This window comes from Channa argus, chromosome 14 (assembly GCF_033026475.1).
Source record: "Channa argus isolate prfri chromosome 14, Channa argus male v1.0, whole genome shotgun sequence".
NCBI classification, from domain to species: domain Eukaryota; kingdom Metazoa; phylum Chordata; class Actinopteri; order Anabantiformes; family Channidae; genus Channa; species Channa argus.
In genome coordinates this window covers 14318562-14342756 of record NC_090210.1, presented here as the reverse complement: position 1 = coordinate 14342756, position 24195 = coordinate 14318562, and the positions used below count along the sequence as shown (strand labels likewise).

General features: G+C 40.7%; 1 protein-coding gene across 3 annotated transcripts in view; it reads right to left on the bottom strand.

Annotated features, from left to right (window-relative positions):
- chd7 (chromodomain helicase DNA binding protein 7) overlaps window positions 1–23899 on the bottom strand; it is a 70207-nt gene extending 46308 nt beyond the window's left edge. For 2 of the 3 annotated variants that reach the window (XM_067474496.1, XM_067474499.1), the window contains exons 1-3: window positions 23559–23899; window positions 1928–3508; window positions 710–1038 (exon numbers count right to left, since the gene is read on the bottom strand). In XM_067474496.1, the coding sequence (XP_067330597.1) occupies window positions 710–1038; window positions 1928–3386 (1788 nt within the window). In that variant the 5' untranslated portion in view covers window positions 3387–3508; window positions 23559–23899. The remainder of the gene's footprint in view (window positions 1–709; window positions 1039–1927; window positions 3509–23558) is intronic. The other variant, XM_067474498.1, reaches the window with a different exon arrangement.
- Between the last annotated feature and the right edge of the window lie 296 nt (window positions 23900–24195).

Below are 24195 nucleotides of genomic sequence, written 5' to 3'. Positions count from 1 at the left end.
GGATCGGGGACTCTTTATCTTCAGGTCTTTGCATGTTTTCTGTTCTGTTCTTAGTGTTTCCCCCTCCCCCAATCTCTTAATCCCCCCCCAAACTGTCTGTGCACATCCAGCTACACAACATTAACTAAGAGATGACACCCCTGCAATGGATAAGACACAGTCAGACAGACACATAGAGCGGAAAGAGGGGAGACAGGGAGGAGGGAGACAGGAAGGGAGGTTTCCTCTAAAGAGGAGGGGGAGATGTGGGAGCAAGAGGGAGGAGAAGATTATGCTGGTGGCGCCTCTGTGTGTACACGTGTGTGTGTATGTGTGTGTATACACGTGCCTCAGGATATGCAGCTCACAGGAAACAAACAGCTGCAAAAATCCCACACACATACACGGAAACACAACCACACACAAGGCCAAGAGCGGAAGACACAAAAGGCAAAAACACACCGATATGAACAAACACACATAAAACCCCACTGAACTGGTGCCTAATGCACCGCTGTGCTCTCAAATGTCATGTACGTACGCGTGCACACACACACACTTGCCTTACACTCCAAACACACATTCCCCCACCCACATGAAAAATAAACATTCACATGAAATACACCCACACATGAAAACAAATGTACATAGTCTCCATCTCTATTGCATTCTCTCTCACACATTGTGTGTGTTTGTACCACATGAAAGCATTTGTTTGACGAAGACTCACCTGTATGTGAGGCACTTTCTGTGGGGTAAGAGGAGGTGAGGAGAGGGAGTGAGAAGTGGGTGGTGGAGGTGCCCAAGGGTTGGCAGTCTGGTTATGCTGAGTGGGCGTGCTCTGCAAGTGGTGGGGGGGCAGGTGTGTGTGCTGTGTCTGAGCATTCTGTGCAGGTGGTGCTAAGCCTTGGTTTGGGGCTGGAGCTCCATGCTGACTGATGGAAGGCCCCTGAAAACCCATTGGAGCAGGCTGCATGGGCTGCCCACTTCGTGAGACCGGCTGCTGCGTCTGGAGCAGACGTTGGTCTGCCCCCTGGCTGACTGGAACTTCATGGGGGCCTAGGAGTAGTGACATGGAGACAAACATTATCACAGATTCCATGGATTTATAATGCTAGTTACAATGTTTCGTCTCTTGTCCATCACCAAAACACCGAAATTGAGTTAATATTACTTTCTATTTTGGTATTTCAATAACCACAACAATTTGTATTGTAGTATAAAAGAGCAGCTGGACACAATAGCTGGCTTCAATAAGTCTGTTTCAAGTAGGGCTGAACGATATGGGAAAACAATGGAATTGCAAATTTTTAAAGCAATATTGCAATTGAATGTGATTTTTTTTTTCAAAAGGTGTTCTGTATTGCTAAAGGTCATAAAGGTTGTCCAGGCCCTCTCATGACGACAGTAAAGTTCTCCAAAACACATAAAGCAAACTTTGACATTAAAAGCCAAGCGCTTCTAATTGAGAATCTATTGCATTTTAATAACAAACATGTTTTAGTTGCTGTTTAAATTGCAGCTTTTAAGATTTGGAAATTGTGTTTTATTAAAACACACACAGATGGGGAAGTTGACCAGCATTTACCGGGAGCAACTATGTTGGGGTTCAGTGTCTTGCTCAAGGACACTTTGACATGTGACCGGAGGAGCCGGGGATCGAACCAGCAACTGTGAGATTGGTGTACGATCACATTACCTCCTGCGCCAAAGTCACCCCAGTAAGAGAAAAAACTAAAGAAACTAAACCTTTTCTTCTACCCATATCTCCATGACTAAGAGTGTAGAAGAAAATGACAGCAACTTGAGTGTTGTATTTCAATTTTGTATTTACACACTACATAGAAATGATGAACATAGTAAGCACAAATGCCTGGATTGGTACTAATAAAACCAAGTGAAAGTTATGAAAAACAACCTGGGACAACATAAAATGTTTAGTTCTTACCTTGTTGCTGGAGCTGAGGCCTATTTGGACCCATCTGTGGGGGACGTTGTGGCCCCATGCCAGGATACATTTGCGCTGCACTCGGGGGCATGTTATGGGGCTGCTGGTGTTGGGGGTGTGGGCCAGATAAAGGGGTTTGGGGTGTTCTCTGTGAATGGGCCATAGCATTGGATGGGGACTGCAGGGATGAGTACCCTGCAACCTCTGGGGGTCCAGCTAGTCCTGCGCTGGGGGGTCTGCCTTGCTGGGGAGGAGGGGTTGGCGTTCCCAAAACCCGCATTGGGGACATGGACGCGGAGGAAGGGTAAGATCCCTGAGCTGGGGGGGCAAGGTGAGACTGGGGTTGGGTTTGTGACGGGGGAAGATTCTGAGGGAGGTTTAAGGGGTGCATAGGCTGGCCCTGCTGCCCTGTCTGCTGTTGCATTGGTGCAGCATGGGTCTGAAGGGGTGGAGGTTGGTGTGCTGGTCCAGTGGGGTATCGCTGCCCCTGTTGCCCAGGTGCTGGGCCTGATCCCTGGTTAAACCTCTGACCAAGCTGCCCTGGTCCAATGGCCTTGCTGGTGTTAGCACTGACATTAGCATTAGCACCCTGGCTCATCCCAGGTCCAATGGCTCCATACTGGGCCTGATAACCAGGGTACTGCCCTCCCCCAAATCCCCCCATGCCCTGTTGGTGCTGGTGGGTGTGTGGCGGCTGTCGGGAAGGGGAGTGAGGATATCGGGACGTGTGACCCATGTTGGGATAGCCCTGGGGTTGTGGCTGGGGCTGTCTCATCTGGGCCCCTCCCATTCCAACACGTCCCAGGTAGTGAGATGGGTCCTGAGCAGAAGGGGGTGCCATGTTTTGTGGAGGGTAGTGTTGGTTCATGCAAGCTGCATTGGCTGTAGGTGGGCCTTGCATTCCACCATAGTTGCCTTGAGACATCTGATAGCCTCCTATTTGATTGGGGCCACCACCTGGTTGTGTTGGAGGCTGCTGATAAGCTGACCTAGTCTGCTGCTGCTGCTGGTTCCAAATTGCACTTCCACCTCCTCCACCCCCAGTATCACCAGGGTAACCATGGTGGGGGTTGCTAGAGTTAGCTGGGTTATTATGGTAGTGAGATGCCATGCCATTCATTGCTGGATTCACATTTGGTGGAACTTGAGTGGGACCATTCTGGGCAATCATTCGTCCTCCAGTGCCACCAGATTGATCGTAACCTGGATAGGGACTATGGTCGTAGATTTGCCCCAATTTAGGTTGTCCTGGGCCAGGCCCCGCACCATGCATCATCCCCTGGTGATAACCCCTATTTCCTTGGTGCTCGTGGTTGAGAGAGGGATTAGTCTGCTGGGCAAGAGGGTTTGATTGGACCGGTCCAGGTTGCTGAGGAAAGCAGTCTCCTAAACCATCTAATCCATCCGAGAACAGACCTGCATCCTCCCCAAATAGACTTAACATCCCTGGGTCTGCCATGGCTGGGTGGGGAGACCACAGATGGAGGGGAGTGGACGCAGGGAGTTGTGTTGTGCAGTGAGGAGCTTATCAGCTAACTGCTAATTTCGAGCTTATTTACTCCATGGTTGTCATTATCTTTCCTAAAGAGAAAGTAGGGGGAGGGAATTATTATATTACAGAGTCATTTCAAGTATGCATATTTATGGTGGCTGGCAAAGTTTACTTGTCTTCAATAAAATTTTTAAAAACATTGGGAAAATCTTAGCAACCAAATCATCAACTACATTGTTTTTTCTCACCACGTTGAGCTTCATATTTACTGAAGATTAAAACAATAAATAAGTTGGTGGTTATGCTTGGACAACTATAATAGAAGAACAATTCAAACCATGCAGACAAGTAACACGGGCTCTAACAAGAAATTATCACAATTTAAATAACAATAATGTTGAGCACAATATATAGTTTTTAAAAAAGCTCTTAGCTGTCAACATGCATATTCAGTAAGTTAATCAGTTATGACCAGACAGAATGGAAGAAAGACATGGAAAACAGCTCCACATTTACACACCCCAAAAAGAACATTTTACATCAACGCTGCCCCAGGGCCCTCCCCCAACTCAACTGAAGGGCTAGGGAATGCATTATGTCAATGAGTGTCCTTACAACTTTAGAAAGACCCGTGCACGTGTGTGTGTGTGAGAGAATTAGAACAAAGGGCCAGAGAGTCCTCATCACTATAGAAAGACCAATGTGTGTGTGAAATAGAACAAAGGGCCCAGCAGATGCCATTCTGTTTGAACAGCAGCAGCTGCCATCCAGCCAGCCAGCCAGCAATACACTGGTCAGCTAGTAGTTAGCTCCTAGGTCAGCAAGCCATTCAGCTGCCTAACTGCCCAGTCAGTCAATACTAGCAGATGTAAAGAACAAGGAGTTGACCACCTGCTACCTGTTTCCCCAGTGGCAGAGCATAAACATGCATTTGACAACCTTACCTTATTAGTTGTATACTAGCTATATATGCGTAAAACAAAAATTGAGGTGTTTAAAAACACTCAAAAACAACATTTTATACAATGGAGAAGGTAAAAGTACTGTAGAAAGGTCCAAGAATTCATAAATGGTAAAGTGCCCCCATATAGGAGTTGAAACAGGGGGGTTTCTTGCTTCTATGCACCGCATAAAACAAAGTTTTACAGATTCCTCCTTCCTCTTCACCCAAGCAAAAGCCAAAGACTAGATGGTACCCAATTATTCCTATAGTTGCTCATTCACACAAGCACGCCAGTCTTGTAGCACGTGAACTTGCATTCGGACGTCCCACATACATACAGCAGATAAAATGGATAGAATTCTGATAATACTGAGTTATTTCACTTAGTATGTACTGCAGGTAAACATTTAACATTATATAGGCTTTGTTTGTCAAATATCTTATAGATAAAATGCTTTTTGGACCTGTCTGAAGCTTGGCAATATGGCAGGAAAATGGAGTTTTCACTTAGTTAAGAACAATTCAAAATTTTGATCGAATGTTTATGTCTATATGAACTGGACATGATTAAACATGTTTTTATATTCCAGCTATATACCTTTTACAAGTAACTAGGACCATGTGTGCCGTATCAACAACAGAAAGTTACCACTAGCAAAGCTGTTAATCTTTTACATATTCTACACAACTTTTAGTTTGAATAAAGGTGATATTTCCTTATCACTAAGGTAGCATGAATTACTCAAGCCTGTTTAACGACAAATTTTAGCATGCAGCCATCAGTATGGGTCTAGTCAAACTGAGTAACTGCACAAAGAGTCTGTCACCTCCTTGACCAGGCCAACCTAAACATTTTTTATTTCCATTGCTGTGGAAGTGTTGACATATACAGTGATATAATTATGTGGCTCTACTGTGGCTTTCTAGTCTTTAAAGAGCATAGTGGTTCTTAACAATTTTACAAGTTAAACAAGCTTCAAACTGGAGCAATAGTACAAATTTATGTTAGTGGTAAAAGGGTATAACAGAGTGTCTAAGGCCCTCTGCAGAGATGATAGAATCAAGCAGAAGGGCATCTCAGCAGCACTGCATCTTTCAGACCTTGATATGGTAAAGCATGGTGGTTGCAGCAACATGCAGTGGGGGAGAACCTCAGCAGCAGGGACAGGATGAGTGGTCAATAGTGAAAGAAGAATGAATGCAGCTAAATAAATACAAGACAGGAAAATTTGCTCCAGACTGCAAGTGACCTGAGGCTGGGGTGAGGCTTCCACCTTTTAGCACGACGATGACTTGAGGCAAACAACCAAGACAACATTGGAGTAGCTTTGGGACAATTCCAGACTGTTGTTGAGGGCTTCTACAGTTCTGGACTACAGGATTTGAATACCTTCGTAAAAGAGATTTCAAAATGTCACCAACACCAACATTAAAAACTCCACAACTTTACAAACTACAACATTTTGACCAGATGGCTGGCAAACAAACAAACAAACGGTACAACTTTATACTATGAAATAGGCTATTTTACTATGCTGTGCCAAAAAACAGGCCTGTACCTGTTGGTGCATAATTTGATAGACTATGCGTCATTTACTGATATTTGGATCCACAAAAAAAGAGCAAATTAATCAGCCAACTGTTTTGGGCAAAATGTATGTTCTTTTCCCGTAAAAATTGTCTCTTTAAATTCACAATGTTAGTGTGTTAGTGTGATCATGACATGTGATCACCATTAACGCTTTACTGTAACACTGTAGTTTTTCCTGCCCTCCTAATCTACAAAAACATAGTTACAAGATTGAATGATTTAGGTCTTTTAAAATTTTAATACGCTCAGGTTTGAAGAAAGACTGGTTCTAACTTGTTCAAAACTAAAAGCCCTTGATCACAGGAGTAACACATAATACCCATAGCTGAACTGAACTTTTTGACCTTGATATTAGTGGATGACCCTTTCTACCAGCTGAGCCACAGTTGCTCCAAATTTTATTTTGCAATAATAATTAAAAAAAGTAAATGTTATGGTTTGTATGTAAACATAAATATAATTGTCTAAATCACTACTTATCTTTGAAATTGTTAGACATGAGTATGGGTGGATAATGTGTCAGAATGTGCTATATGGTAATATGAACACTTACTGTGTGGTCCTGTTACAGCTACTGTTTAATTCTGTCCTTGTGATAGTATTTAACTACAAGTCTCTCCTTGCCTTACCCAGAGTTTGTACTGGAGAGGGAGTTATCGCCTTCATCTTGTAGGAACTACATTTTTTTAATCATGTCAGCAAGTATAACAGAAACAGCTAATGCATACATCTGAAACAGTGCATCGGTAAATCAGCCTTCATATATAGAATGCTGATGACATAACTCAATTAGCCTTACACAACATCGAAACACGGCCATTAGGATTTTTTTTTACCACCACTGCTATAAAGACACAAACTTAAGGACATAGTTTGAAGGCTGTGCCAAACACCATTTTCTGGGCTAGAGGCGTTTCAAAAAAGCGCAACCCATTTTTACGTTACAAATAGGGCTGAATTATTAGTTTACAATCCATTTCAAATTGACATTGCAATTTACCAGAATTCAAATTTTAAATTGCCAAAAGAGTTGCAATAAGTAACACTAAAATAGTAATAGAAGTAGGCTACACATACAGACATTCCTAACTACACAGAAACTGTATAAGAGTAGACAAAAAGTTTCGACCATCAACTTTACCTGCAGTAAAAATTTTGTAACCATAGTGAAAATGACCCGAGAATGAGCAAACCTCAATATTGTCTAGCAAGAGTCAAGGTAAAACAAGTCACATTTGTACTTTAGAAATATTCAAGATGGACATTTTAAATGAGAGGATGCACAATAGCACAGGTGTAGAATTGAAGCACCATGCAAGGTAACACCAAAAATGTTCTCCGCTTTTTAAAAATGTGTGTGTTCAACAGTGCCAACATAACCTCTAAACTCTACTTGGTTAAGTTGAGCCAGATATTAGTCGACCTGCTCCTGTGGCCTGATTGTGTGAGAATATCACTTAAAACAAAGACTACACTTTCACCATCTGTGAGAACTAGAGAACATCACTGGGCAATACAGGGCATAATCTATCACTCACTTCCACTGAATAATAAAGAGGATCTTTAAAAATAAACTGTAATATAGCACTCATGTATCTTTCAGCCCTAGTCAGGAAAAAATAAAAATATCAAAATTAAAACCAATAAAAATCTACTCGCTCCAATAAACCTAACTAAAAGTCAAGAAGTCTTTACTAGAGCAGTCAGCAGGCTTTACTGGTGCTGCAGTGCTGACACGAATTCATCATGCATGTTTCAAACAGATGGAACAGCTTTTACTTTATGCTGAAGCAATATTTGGAGCCACAGGCAGCTGTTACGACTGCTCTGGTGAGCACTAAAGTATGAAGGAATGCACAAGACAGTTGGCTAGAGTTTTGTTTTGTTTACAATTCTGTAAGTGTCCCAGCTGTAAACCTCTCAGTTAAACACCCCTGTATATTAGGGAAAAAAAAAAAAAAAAAAAAAAAAAACAGGTTTGTTGTGTTCTAAGTTAATGTACTGACATGCAATTTAGGTAGAGTGTAACAGTACTATTAACAGCACCCATATTTGGCGATGCATTACTTTAGGTTCTTGTCACATATAAAAACAAACCAGATTTTACTGTTAACTTAATTCGTCCAGTCCAGGTCCAGTAATGTAGTGCTATACACTTGCATAATTTCTGTAACTTGTTAAAATTACAGAAAAGGCAATGAAGTGATCTGGAGTGGCACAGGAATACAGAACAGCCTTCCCTCAGGCATTTGGTCCTGCTGGCAGCATCTACTTTTGTTGTGTAAATATGAACATGTCTCTCAACCATTTAAAAAAAAAAAAAGCTGCCAACACAGTGAAACAAGTGCTGCTCAACTTTTACCATGTTCTAGTCAATAGCAAAACATACACGAGTACTCTCAGGAATACATTTGTTTGTTTATTAAAAGCCCTAATAGTAATACTGAGGTACAGATATCAAAAAAAGTGATAACATATACAAATGTGTGATAACTCAGCGACACTGTTGTAAACAAACATGTTGGGCCAGTTCTTAGTAAAGATGCCCATTCATAAATGAAAAACACAAGCAGACAAACAGAGCGTTTCACAGCACAAACAATTAAAAAAAGCTTTGGTACAGTGATTTTATAAGCAGTTTTCTCAAAAACTCTAGACAATTTCCAGGTTTCATTCTATGGACACTGTTTGAAGTTGCCCTTTGGGAAATGTTTTGCACAAAAGGATATTGTCCATGATGAATTCTCAACCATTTGGGTGAGAGGACATTCTCCTGCTCTGTGCACACATGAGCTCAATCACTTTTTACATTGACATTGTAGCAGGAGGTAGGGTAATGTCCAGCCCAACTTACTCGGACACTTGTCTAGACATTACCCGGAGAACACAAGTGCAGAATTTCAGTGTCTAGCTGAAAAATGCTTTGGACTTCTACAGCCCACTGTATATTAGTTTTAGTTTGACTTTAAGCAGAGGAAAGATTTTACATCCAGTTGACTATCAAAATTGTAATTAGTCTTAAAATCTTAAAATTAGTTAGACTCCATTTTCACCATTAAAAAGGTTACTGTACGAATGCACAGACAAATTTAAATTTGGCCTCAGCATAAGACATGTTCTGATGTCTTATTTATCTGCACTTCACCTCTATCTTGACATAGATCTGCCAGTTTGGAAAGACCTGAATTGAGCTTCAACTTAAACTCTTCAGAGTTTGAACATAAACAGTGAATAAGTACACTGAGTAAAGAGTTAGTACATAATCACTACTTTTCTGCTTTGCAATCGACTAATTTGAGGCTTGACAAATGCTGATGGTTTTTATTTTGTTGCCCCGATGGATTTGCTTCTCTAACGTTTGTAAACTATACGTGTAGCTAAAAATCTGCTGGTAACAGACACTTTGCTCAATTCTCTAACAGGAGATTACATTTCTAGTACTTCTTGTTTGTAAAGAAAAACGATAAGTCCCCGTTTCTTCTCATAAACTAGAGCAAGTATTTATTTACAAAATCATATGGTGCTGGTTTTACTGATGTTAATGACAACGCTAATATTATACAACAGTTTAGTCTAATTAACCATGTATATGAAAATTGGTTAGAACTCACTTTTAAATAGCTCATCTGTAGAGCATTATCTGTGCATGCGTGTGTAAGAGCTGTGACACACCAAGCCATTGTCATAAAATTGCTGAGGAAAAATAAATAAATAAAAATAAAGATCAACTGCTGCGTCGACTCACGTCAGCTTCATCTGGGCCGACAAGTGGGGCTTGAACACACCACAAAGGCGAGAGGTGACGAGCACTGCACTTTTTACATTACAGCAAGAGAAAGTGCAGGACCTGGAACTGCATATGTACAAGCTGTCAACGAAGCAGCGTTAGCCTTCCCTTTTCAACTCACCAAAGACACTTCGTAAGTACTTCTAATCAAGGATACGTCACGCAATTAAACATGTTGAATTTGCCAAAAAGCCAGAGGTCTGACTAGCACTGACAGTGTAGTGTGGGACAGACTGCAAAGACTAGGCTGACAGAAGCTGCTGTCTATAAATGGAAAAACCAAGCAGCAAACTTTGGATGCTGGATCACAGGTAAATTTATTAGATCAGATTGTATCAGCAGATTGCCAGAGTTAAGGCCTTCAATTAGGGTGTTGGTTCCAGTGTACTACTCTAAGAAATTGCTGAAAGAAATCCATAGCTGGCTAAACAGAGATTTCCACAAAAATAAATAAATCACATTTAGAAAAATAAATGTAATAATGTGTCACAATTTCCCATATCACAAGATGCCATCTTAAATTAAAAATCCAAAAGAAAACCACTAACATAATCCGTTATAAATACAGAGAGAAGCTACAAATCCTCACAAGTGAGAAGTCCTCATCAACTGTTTGGCACATCTAATTTTCTAAAAGGGTCAAGGTAACCTCCCAGTACAACTGCCCAGCAGACAAACAGCCTTTACAAAAAGTTTAAAACTATTGCGGCTTCTAGATACCTACCAGTGTAAGCAACTGCTATGTTTCACTGTTGAGTTACATCACTTCCTATGCATATCAATCACTACACTCATGTGAGTGTGCATGTGAGTAAGTGTGTGTAGCAGGTCAGAGTAATCAAGTGTAATTTCACATCCTTTGCAGCAAGCTACTACCAAGGCAACTGATTTCCTGTCAGCTCTGAAAGACGCACACTACAATACAGAATAAGTTTAGTTTTAAACGCACTTGTTGACTACTGAGGTTGCATCTCCCAGTCTCTCTGATGAAATTAGGTGAACGGTCAGCGTCCCAATTTAGATGCCAAATCTAATCCAAGGATGAGGCATATTGATCACTATACCTCCCCTCCCCCTGCTGTAACACACACTTATTGAGGAGCCTAACAGCTATTTCTATACTATCAAGCAGTGTGAGACTGGTCTGACAAGAATTTTGCTTGATAGTTTTGCCATGGCACCGTGTTGTCATAAGAGGGCTGGCTGTACAGTGCGGGCATTTCACTCACATATGCAAGTGGAATTTAGAGTATGTGCATGTAAATAATTATTTAGGCGCACTGGTGCAAGTAGAAATGCTAATAACCGAAATAGTTCTCAACTCAGTGGAATTTAGTGGTAGCTGAACAGAGCAAAGAATTAAATAAGTGGGTCTGAAAGCTGTGGAGTTTATCCAGTCTCCTCTGCTTTTGCCCGTGCTTGCCAAGGCAGGGCTCAGCTCAAGGCGGTAGCAGAAGAACAAAGGAAGGTGCACAGGTGAAGGTAGACATTGACAATGTTTATTCTTGGGCATAAAAGCCGTGTAAAAAAAAAAAAAAAAAAAAGAGAGAAAAAGAAAAACCCTGTTAATTTTGTATGTGCAGGAAAAAAAAGAAAAAAATGTAAACAGAGTGCTGTGCGATGGTCCCCTGTCTACTGTAGGTAAGTGTTAACCTCTAGTTGTGGAGAATTGCTGTGACCATGCTAAAACAAAAGCTGACTGTTTTATACACTATGTTAACTGTTTTCACCTACAGAGAAAAAAAAACAGCTTGTAACCAAGCTTAATAAGAGTTCCATAGTAAATCCTGTTTCATAAAAATACTATCCAGTTATGTGCAAAAAAGTCTTAGAGGAGTTAATACACCTGTATATATTTGTGGAAGATGGTGCTGTTTGACTGTACTGCATTAGATGTTCTACTGCAGCCTACTGACATTCTCTGTTACAGATGTGGACAAATAAATAACAGAAAGTCCTATTAGTTAACACAAGACAGTTTATTGGTATGAAAGACTTCATCCTCTAGAATTCTCATACAATTGAATCAGCATTATAATTTTCATTAAATATAAATATATAATAATAATATTAATTAAATAGTACTTTAAGTAAAAGTGAATATACTGTCAATTAAGTGTTATTGCTCATTTATTAATACAGTAAAATAGTTTCATCTTTGGTTAAAGCTGTCCGAAAAAGTAATTATTAGATATGTAGCATAAATTTATTCTAGTGTAGCAGAGAATTTGATTAAACTGTAGAATCTTCTTGAAACTTAATTGAAGTCAATAAAAAAAAAAAAAAAAACCCAGCAAGGAGCACATGGAGAGGAAAGGGTTGCATTAGGAGGTCAGGAGAGGGGACACATATTGCTACAGCTATCTTCTAAGCAATTAGGTCAATATGTACATGTGTCACTATTTGGGATAGATCAGATGATTTAACAGAACTACACCGTTTTATTCAAACTGAAAGAAATTGCAAAAATTGACCAGGGTTTAGTGCCCCTTTAAGTGTCAAATTTCCTAGAAAACAAACAAACACTGCAAAGCAAACACAAGCATCCCTAACTAGTAGTAATGTGCATGAAAAATCAATTATTTAAATAATTAAAACATTTCAATGTAATTGAATACTTTTTAGAGCCATTTACTTTTTACACCACAGTAATGTGGAACTAATGTTAAGACACTGTTTCCCTGTTAGCTACACAAAGAGCACATGGCCAGATGGGAAATATGAGAACAGCAGACTCAGCAAAGCGAAGCGTGCAGTTAGTCAGATGGACAACAAAACAGACTGCTCAATATGTGGGATAAAGCTACGTTTCCACAGTTCGGCCTGCAGGATTTATTTCACGGTTGTTCTTATAATCGACCTTAAATGTCTTAAGTATTCAACCTTAAAAAACTAATTTTAATACCCATTCTTAGCATCCACAACAACTAACAATTTGCAACTATATTTACTCAACACAGGTAAATAAGGGTCTACCATTACACACCTGTCTTATTTATTCAATTAATTCATTATGGTCTAATTTTTGTGCTGCTCACAGAAACAAATGCACACTTTGAAGATTGCAGTACAGCTAAAACAGTTATGTAATTTAACAAGGCTTAGCTGCATCCATTTTGATAATCCTGCAATACATTTTCCAACAGAAACACTCTACATTCACTTATTTGCTGGGTGGTTAACATTACCCTGTGTCTTATCTGCAGAATCCCCTTTTAGTGATTTATAATGTGACAGCAAAGTATAAGAGTCACAGCTGAGAAGTTGTGGCTTCACAAGACCACATTGATGTTTATCAGTGTTTTCAGAGATGACAACCCTATACATGTGTGACCTCTTAACAACAAGGGGTCAGTATCAAGAGAGGTGATGACTCAATAAAAGCATCACCGTTGTGAGACAGCATTTCCTAATCTTGATTATTAGTGGTGCACCAATAGCACTTTCAGAAGTGATTCATTAAGAGGAACGCCCAGTGTAGTTTTTATTTCATGACACAATGAATGAATACGTACTCCATATCCATATTAGTTTAATATACATGTCTAATAAGACAAGCTTTTACAAAACTAATGCAAGGCACTTTGCAATTTATAGTCACTCTATTCTTAAACTGAAATTACATTCAAAAGGAAAAAAGGACACCACAGACTATGTGACAACTGGAACAGTATTAGACAGAAAAGGAATAAGCAGAAACAGGCTGCAAAATTAGATTTGAAATAATGTTTAATAAAAGTTTAAGGTAAACCTAAACCTCTACTTCCACTCCTAATATCTTTCACGCATGCTATTAACTTTGAAGAATTGGATGCGAGAGATCATTGCAACAGGCATTAATAGTCAGGTCAGTGCATGTGTATAGAAAGGAAAAAAGGAGAGTGCGAGCGATGTGTCGTGTGCAGCTCTAAAATAGAATAACCCAATGAACGCCAATAACTCAATGTATGGAAAACACTGCACACCTAAATATAAAAGGGAATCCTCACCAGGAGAATCTACAGTCTGTTCATAATTCAGCTAGGTGGTCATTTATAACTGTATTTAGCAATGTCCACTTAACATCTGCCTGGCAACGCACTTTTTTAAAATGTAAATTAAATGACAAGAACTTTTTAGTATTTATTTAATTTGTAGTTCAAATGTCCCCTCACAAGACGACATCTTCAAATGTAGAATCAAAAACCAAGAGTCCATTTAGAAATCTGTGAATAAAAAAGTATTAAATTCTCACAGAACCTGGAACCATCTGAAGTTTGGCTAATTGCTCAGGTGATTCATTATCAAAACTCTTACTAGTTGGTTACATTTTAATTGACTAATCAATTAATGGACTCCAGCACCAATCGACAGGAAAACTGTGGCCAAGCAGCACTGCAAGCTAAACAGACCAGTTAAGATATGGTTGTGGGCATTATTGTCATCAGGTTAAATGTGACCTGCTACCTTATAGTAGGTAACGCCTGGGAACCGAAATTAAAGCTGTGTGAAGAGCAGAGTTTTAGGTTGGGAGGGAAAAGGGCCTCTTACTTGCTTCTGTTGTGTGTTGAAACCCCAAGCAAACCATGTCCCAAAATAAAACGTAACACACTGTATCAGGTCTTTGACCTTGAAGGGACTTTATTATCCAGTTTAAACATAATGAGACAAAACATACAGAAGCATTTGGTTCAATAACTGCTAGAGGTTGGCATGAGCCTACGACTCCAACCACACAATTAACAGCTCTCTCCCAAGTTCCTCACCTGAAACAATAAGTTATCACCAAGTGGTTTTGATGTGCAATGCTTTAGCGGACTCTCTAAATGAGCTAGCCTAAGGAACCTACACTGACTGTGCAGCTCTGTCAAAGTGAAACCACAGAATATCACTGGTAATGCAACTAAACTGCCTCTGCAGCATTACAATTATTCAGTGTAGTGCATTTGGGAGATGAGACTTCATTCAACAGAAATCCAAATATAAACTAATGAAAACAATCATCACTGGTCAGCCCCAGCACAGATTTTTCATTCTCTAAATACTGAAAACTTAATCACAATATTACACAGTTTCAAACTCTTTATTAGCCATTTAACGTTATAAATGTGCATACACACAGATGTGCCGCACCTAAAACTCATTTCTAATATTTTAGGAAACTATCCACTATAGCTCACCTCTCATATTTTTGCTGTAAACATTTTTTAAAGTGTGTTAAATGTAATTTGTCAGTCTGAGGCATCCGATGAACATATTTCATGCACCATGACTAATGTGAGAGCTGAGAATGTTTAATTTTTTATTTTTTTTTTACCAAAACATGTTGCAAAGTAACAGTATTTTGCCCATTTTATTTGTTCTAACAAATCTGAAATGGAAAAATGGACTACACAACTCACGAATTCACACAAATTCACTGTGTCTATGCAGTGTTAAGTCTGCGGTGAAGGAAGAATGAAGGAGGAAAGATTAGCCAACAGCAGCTCAATGCAGTCCTGTCTGGTCTGTTGACAGTTTGGCAGCTAAACTGTCTGTAGCCTCCAGGCTTTACTACAGGAAATCTCTGCCATGTCAACACCATGTTTCCTCTGAGACAGGCAGCCAGGCAGGCACAGACAAATAAAACCAAGCCAAAAAAAAAAATTAACTATACCAAAACCTCAGCAGACACAACTTAACCAGACACCTGAAGGAGTGAGTGATCTCCTTCTTCCTCTGGAGAACACGTGTGCACCCATCCACCACCCATTACCACAAGGATCTAAGGCGCTATAATTTATACCTTTGTTACCAAATGGAGGACAGCATGCAGGAGCTGGCTAAGCTGTGTGTGTAATTATGCTCAAGTGAGGGGATGCAGGGCCGTGTGTTTAGGGCTGGGATTTTGAGGCCCGGAAGGAAGGAAGAGAGAAGAGGATGAGGGGGTGGGGTAGAGAGGGTGGGATCAAGAGAGTGAGAGAAGAAAGAAGCAGTGAAGCTAGAGAAAATCTGGTCATTTTACGCACGGCTGCTTCGTTAATGGACAGTATGTGTGTGCAGAGTGCGTCTCGGCGAGTGTGTTTGGAGGGGAAGGCTGGGCAGCGGTGGTGGGTCAGCAGGAAAGGGCTGTGTTTATCCAATCTGTTCCCTGCCTTTACCATGTGGTAGGAAAAAACTACTGGCCAGCTCTCAGCCTGATCCCAGAGGACACAGAGGCACAGGACAGGAGAGGACGGGTGGGGGTGAGGAAGAGACATAGAGAGAAGTAGGCCACAAGGGGTGGCCAATGAACCTGCTAGTGGGGGTGGGGTGGGGGGAGGAGAAAGAGAAAGAGCAAGAGCACGAGAGAGTGTGTGTCTTGCTGTATGCATGTGCTCACTGAGCTAAAGAACCTGTTCCTGAAACAGTCTAGTATGTGTAAGTCACTTGCACATTTAAGTGTATTCAAGGTGAGAGATGCATGTATGTGATAAAGACACCGAGGGGAGGGATTAAAAGGTTGGGAAGTCCAATGCAGAAAAGACATTTAAATGCATTGTTACAATAATAATTACTGATTTTTTTTTTACTTACTATGGAAGTAATAATGTAAATGTCAGTTATAAAGGTTCTGAATTTAATTTAATTTAATTCGAAGCCTAAATAAGTCTTTAATTTCAGACACCAGCAAGGGGGGAAGAATGAACTTAATGAGTCCAATGCTGGAAGTGAAACAGTATTGCAATTCTTTGTTTTGAGGTAGTGCCAAGTCAACATTAATGAATCTTTCACATTTTCCTTACGCCACAATTCATTTAATCAATAGGGTACCCAGACAAGAATGCGTAGTGGTGATGAGGTGAGCAGGTTCTGGTTGAAGTGAAATTCTCTCAAGAATTATGTAAAACTGCCCAACAGTCTCAAACATCACGCCACTGTAAAAGTAAAAGGCTTACACTTTTACAACAAGAGCTAATTAACATATCTTACATGGATGTGATCCCTGCAAAGACTGACCCACAAAAACCAACCAACACACTCAGGGTTGTTCACCAAACATCTCACATGTATCACATGGGGGAGAGGATTCATTTTACTGTTAGGTAACTAAGTCACAAGTTATTGTACATACGCTTTCAAAATTTTGCTTTACAATGAGCTGTGACATACCATACAAATTGAACAATTTGAAAACAATTTTTTCTTGTTCTGAAACACCTCAGAAATGAGAAAAAATAATCCTATAAAGCTAGTGTAAACTTGAGTTACGATGGTGCTCTACCAGATCTTTGCTGCTCAGTGGTCTGCTGCACCTTGGCTCACGTTGACTTTTGCAGAAACGTTCTAATATAGTGTTGCTTGACAGCTAAGTATTTTGTTTCCCCTGCATGTGTTCACATTGTTATGTTGATGTGGTTCGATTTTGTTCGGTTTGATAATACTGCTTTGTGATAATATAGTTGCATCCGCTTTTGACCCCAGCAAGTGCCTCTATCTGGCTGGAATCTTATGGCTGGACTAGTTTCCACTTCCACCATCACACTAATTGATGGTCACCTTTCCCTCAAACTTAGATCACACCTGGTGACAGAGGTATTAAAAATAAAATTATATTGGTGTTAGAATTGTGTTCAGAAACTCAAAATGGAAAATCAGAAATCAAACTGCTGCAGGTGAGGGGGAATTTGCTGCTCAGTAATGCAAATGAGTTATCAGAGTGGCAAGCAGCCACTGTTACAAGCTTTGGGGAAAACCCTGAAACTCTTGTCAAACTTTAAATATGTAGACTTGTTAATAACTACAGAATCTGTCTGTAACCAGAAGCCTATTTCAATTGTTCATAAAACCACCAAAGGTTTTCAGTGGTAGAGAGAATTTGTCATCCCTGTGTGGAGAGAGTAAATGAAGCACTGGAAACCTTTCTGAGCAATAAAACCATATCAGTTGTTACCACTAGATTCGCAGTCTAGATTTTCCTTTTTGAACACAAAATGAATATGATGAGCTTCCAAAGAAAAGTTTTCTTATGATGAATTCCCCCCCCCCTTGCAGAAAACACCTAAATATGCTTTTATGCAAGAACAAACAGGAAGTCACATACAAACAGTGCAGAGCAAGCTTTTTATCATGCTACCCCCACACCTCCCTAATCAATCAGAGCTACTGGCATGCCCTTTTTAGACCAATAAGGACAGGGAGGTTTGAACAGTTTCCCCAGAGATTGGCCAGTTCCCTTTACTGCCCCACCTTCCTGCTTGTTAACAACCAATTGACTTCCAGAGTCCTTCCTATAAAGCTTTGGGATAACTTCTCTCCTGGGACACACAAAGACCCACGCCTTTTTCCTGAGTCAATGCGCTCTACAGGATCAAACGTGCTGCTGCTGGGGGTCTGAATCCAACAGAGGATGTCTTTAGCGAGGTTTTACAACTACAGCTGAGTAATAAATTTCAGCAAGATCAAAACCCTATTCTGGTCCATCTAACCACTGTGAGGGCATTAACTACTAATGCTGAACAGCAGTATACATTTAGAAGAACTGCATACACAAGAAAAACTAATGGAAAAAAGTGGACATTTTTAATGGTAATACATTGCTCTCTTGTATGGGATTACATTATTCATTCTTTATACACCCCTCCCAAACTTTGCATCCATCTCCATCTTCTTAACTATATGTTGATTCTAAAAAGCAAGCGGTGATTCACTGCAACATAAAAATCACATCGGTGGAAGAATGTACAAATGCAAGAACTGTACCATTAAACTGCAGCACACACCCAGACGATGCTAAAGGCACTTTTCAACTAAGGCATTCATCAGCAGCTGATGACACAAAACTCCCACATATTTCCAGCGGAGAGTCCCGGGTTTTAGATTTGCTTATTTGTTTCCCAGCAGCAATGAGGTTAAATTGTATACAAGAGCTAAAGCACAAAAGGGAAAAACAGGATGTGCTACACATCAACATCAGAAGAGGTCAAGGATAGATTAAAAGGCAAATACGGGCCAAAAATGTACTTGACAGGCCATCTCCAATATCACACACACACACACACAGAGGGAGAGAGGAAAAACACACCGCACATACACAAACCCTTGAGAGCTGTATTAATGCCAGCCTCTCTTCAGGGCAAAGCACTTGGTCCAGAAGGCCCTCGCTGCAGGAGGAAGGTGGGGAAGGCAAGAGCGGAGGTGGGGGGTGACAGAGGGAGAGACAGGTGAGAGGGAGGGATAAGAGTGCAGAAGCGAGACAGTGATGACACTCTGCTATGAATGTCACCACGGCGCTAAAGACCCCCGCTAACCTTTTGGCTGGAAATGAGAGGACTTGAGGGGAGGCGAGTGGAAGAAACAGACAGGCAAAGGGGGAGAGGGGGAGAGAGAGAAAATGAGAACTAAGAGGAGATGGCTCATGGAAGGGCAGAGAGGGGAGTAAGTGGGTGGGGGGTGTAGGTAAAACGATAGATGGTGAGATGAAAAATACGAGATAAACAACAGCACCTCTTCTCTTCCAAGAGGCCTGCCATCAACAACACATGATAGGAGACAAAATGGCCACCCTAACAAACACCAGCACTCAGGCTCAGGCACCCACCACTAAACTGTCCAACAGGAGCACTGCAGCACCTGGTGCTGCCTACCCTACTGAGAGAACAATATGTCAGCTCAATGTTGCATTAAGCTTTGTAGTCAAAGTCATCTATCTTTTAAAAACAAGTTTCAAACTGGTGACAGGGAGGGAATGTTTGTATAATTACTTTCAATTCTTATGTCTGACCAGAGAAATACCTGTGCTATCGAAAAGCTTTCAGAAAATTGGTAAAGCCTGCTATAACCTCATAAATACAATACAACAGTTCCTACACTATGCAAATTACAACTGAACATCAATAGACCAGTTTCCACCAACTATAGTTTAGATTTTCCTTTAAAGCTCACAGACATGGCATTATAACTGAATAAACAAGTTGTGGCAAAAGCCGCCAGCTAAGAACCTAATCACATTTTTCCTAGACACCCACCTATGTGAAAATGTTTTTTTAAACAATGGAAACCTAAGGAACAAAGGTATACTAAGATGACTTATTGATTTTGGTTACAGTGGCTTTTTACCAACTGTTTAGGAAGTGTAAAAGTGAGACTGAGTAAATAAAACTTTAGAAGAGTTACCAACTTCTGGGACATCCTACATACAAAGCAGAAATTATATGGTGGTAGTTATGTTGGAAGAAAATTACTTCAGTGTTGAAGTGGCTTTTTCATTTGTATTGTTATTCCAACATTTGAGCAGTACTGTGTTGTACTGCTAATTTAACAGTGAAAAGGCTACAACCTGTACATAAACCCCATTGGCTATTTAATCCTGTTTAATGCATCAAGTCAGGGCATTTTATTTTGAAGCTAAAAAATACTGACCACAAACTTTTTTCCCCTGCACAAAGTAACCACTAAAGTTGATGTTTCGAGTCCAGTTTAGCACCAAAATGCACAAAGTGTGTCAGTGGTTATAGAAGTTTAAACTTGAAAATCACTTTAGGGCAACAAAAAAAAGAAGTCACGATGAAAGTGAAAATGTGCTTTTGATCTAAACTTCCTCTTAGTGTACTGAAGACAAAAAAAAAACAAAAACAAACTCTACCCCCATCAGAGACATAGCTCTCTGCTCTCTGTCCAGTTAATCCACGGTAACATGTAAACCGCCTGTTTGTAATGCAACTTAGCTTCTAAAATTATCAACTGATAAGTCAAGCGAAAGAATAAATTCATCCAGATCGTGGATGCTTTAGATAACTCATATTGGTTTGTTGTGCTCTGTGCAAGAAGTAAAAACTGTCAAAAAGTAGATATGAATTTAATAAAAAAAATGCTTTTGAAGGTTAATTATAAAAGACAATGACTAAGCAATGAATTACATGTGAGAGGAAAAAGGGAGATGGAATGGAAAAAAGTATCAATAACAGAAATCGTCTGGCACAAGTTTTAGTACTGTCAGCATGGCAGTAGATTCATACACAAACAAATGTATTTTGCTTTTGGCCAATCCTCATTTGGTTTGCTTTGCTTTCATTCACTTTAAATGTTAACTCCTCTTATTTTGACCTATTCTGAAGAAGTATGAAAACTGTGACAGGTAAAAGATCAATAGCATAGCACATCAAGGATGTAACTAATGATTCATAGGCCAAAAACACAGGACGGTATATTCAAAGACACAACACTAATAGAAACCTGTACCAAACAAAATTATTATTACTATTGGTAATCTTAATGCCATTAAAATGTAAGCTTGCATTGGCTAAGATACGTGAATAGGCGGAAACGTGGAGAACAAGAACCACTGAGGAAACTTACTGGTATCGATCTCTCAAACTGCCCTTTACTGGCAAACGTTAATGCTTCGTTTTTAGGGAATGAGTCATTTGCCTGCATTTAGTGTATCCCCGCATCTGACCCCCCCAGCATAACGTGGCAGGGATTTCCCTAGCTAAGGTACTGGCAAAAAAAAAAAAATCATCAGGTACTGGTTTGGGCAGATTATGTGTCCAACTACTAAATAACAATAATTAAATCTAGTCATAGTAGCTTTTGAATCAACAACCAGTTCAGTAGCTGTTTTGCTCACTAAAGTGTTGAAAGTTTTAGCCCACTGACTGTGAATAATGGTCATGTATAATGTTTTTTGTACTTAAAACCTACCAGCCAACCCCAAAAGCAAACCAGAGCTTGAACCAAAACAGAAACTTAAAAAAATTGTAACTATTAGTAAACTGCTCTTAATCTATAAAGCCATTAAAAAGATTCAAATATTTAAAAGAAATTGGAGTTGTCACTCCTAAGACTAAATGGTTGAATTTTCACTTGTGTCCAGGATCCAGCTGGGTTCAATTTTGACAAACCAAGGCATCACTGTAACTGAAACGGGAAAGAGTTCCTCAACTCTAACCACAAGAAAAGAGAGACAGACGTGAAAGAGACCAAATAGTGCGCGCGGGCGCGCGTGAGCGTGTGTTTGTGTGGTAGGGGCCTCTTGTCTCTCCCTCTGTGGCCCTGTGACTAGCTGCCATCTTGGCTCGCAGACACAAGGTGGTGGGGGTAGCAAGCTCCTGGCTCTAGTTTATGGCAGGCAGGATGAGACTCGGGACATGTCCACTAAATGGGACCAATTTAAATCTGTCGTGTGAAATAAACGGCAAAAATGTGTGTCTTTTGACCATGTAACGCTTAGTTTGTCAGTGATTTAATCGCAGCCAAAGTTTGGTGAAGGCGACAGGGTGACCATTATGCAAGTTGACCGATTACAGAACACATAATGGAGAAAGAGCACAGGAAAGCGCAGGGAACAAACGCAATACAGTCTTCCTGCAAAGTAGTAGAAACTATCGTTTGGGTAATGCTATTCGTTAAAGACGCGGTGTTTGAACTATTGAGAAACACAGGAGCACCGGCAGGTATTTTGTGCTGCGCTTTATTCATACCGGTAACAAGTGTAGCAGTGTGCTTATGAAACTTCGGTTAATACGACGTAACATTACAGACAAGTTCTTTTAACCAAGGCCGAAACAACAAAGAGACATATAGAGAACATGTAGATAACACGACTTTGTTTGGAAACCTCGACAAAAAGTGAAGCGAAAAAGACTTAAAGTTTATTTCTTTGGCCAAGGGCTGTGCACCGACTGATAAAAGCCCCGAGCAGCTTAGCAGCTAGTATACCGGAGCTAATAAGTGGTCTTTGCCTGTACACAATGAGGATGAGACGTTCCCCGCAGCCTCGCTGAACTTCTGTGTCCTAGCACTGGGCTAACCTCCAGCGGCTAGCACGGCTAATTAGCCTATCAGCGGTATTTCGCACGTCGTTCCGGACCAGGGAACGATATACTCATCTCACTTTTTCTCCCAGCAAAACACTTTCCTCTCTGGCCCAAACCAGCACAGACGCACCAAAGTGCATTTCGGATACTTTAAAATGGGTCTCGCAATGTAAAAAAAAAAAGGGAACATGAAAAAACATGGTTGTATGGAATGACCGCTTGGCCTCACAGCTCCCCCTCCTCTCCTCCACTGCTCTGTCCCTTCCTCCAATAAAACCAGCGACTACTACGGACACTTCACACTGTCCCTTTCAATTATAACACATAATTTCAGTAAAGATACAGCTACTGCCCATACTTTTATATAAAAACACTGTTTCAAGCCAAGCGAATCGTTTTTGGGCATATGTGCCAAGTATTCTCCGCTGGGAATCTCCCTCAGAGAGCTCCCCTCATTCAGTCGGCCAGTGACTCACCTCTACGCTCGAGCCACCTCGTGTCTTCTACAAGCTCCAACACAATTAGCTAACAAAGCTAACACTCACTTTAAAACTGAATTAAGTCGATATTTTAGATTTCGAAATTCAACAAGTTGTCGGGGGAACAGACTCGACAACAGAGACGCTCTGTGTGTGAGGCTGGGAATTTTCTTTCCACTTTTCAACTAGCTACCGGGACTGTTGTGCGTGTGTGAGCGATGCAGCGGGTGGCAAAGCTAAACTTGCTATTGTTAGCATATCGGCATGGCAGCTACATGGACCTTCAATGACTTTCTCCTGAAATGCGATAATTAAAACAGAAGGCGAACAGAACAGCAGTCCCGAACGTCATCTGTTCCAGTAAGTTAGCACTGAATGAGATGCCCGTCCGGCTGCAACCCAACTCGCACGGCGGTGAAAGAGTCCGATAGCCATGAGAAAGTATGGAAAACTTACTATTCAGTGTGGATATAAATTGTTTTGATTCAGAACCAGTGGTCACAGTGGAAGCAATGCATTCGAACTGAATTCTGCTCGACTAAATTTGAAACGCACTCATTCAAAGAGAGGATTTGTTAGCTTACCCAACAAGCTCGGTCACTTCGGGCTTTTATCAAATCAACTCCTTGTTAGTACGGTTAGTATCTCCGCTTGCTTGAAAAAAAAATCCACCGTGGTCCTTCTTCGTTTGAAATATAAATAAACAGAGAGAAAAAAAGTTCAAGTTTTGTGGGTGTTTTTTTTCATGAAATGTTTCTCCGGTGCGCTTCGCATCCGCGACCTCACCGACTAGTGTGCGTTGCTCTTCTCTCCTTTGTGTTAATTTCACTCAAATCGAGTTTAATCCGATCGATCCCTCGGCTGGTCGCGCTCCCGAGTCCTCCCCTCCAGACACTCGCTCACCTTCCTTGGCCAGGGGGGGCGCGCTCCCGAGGACCTCATACAGATAAACAGGCGGCGTGCGCGGTCACTGACCCCGCCGTGCCTGTGTGACGCTCTCCTTGAGCTCTCATTTAGGGATGAAAAACACACATCTGCGACAATGAGACTATTATTTGAAAAGAAACGTGACTCCAAATTACGTTGATTTCTTGGCTTGTTATTTTTTAATGAAAGACTTAATAACACAAAGTCAGAAACCAGTATCAAGGGAACACTGCTTTTCTCCAGGGAAATTTGTGGGTGACGTGCTTTAAGGCCTGCCTTTTTTTAGGATGACCA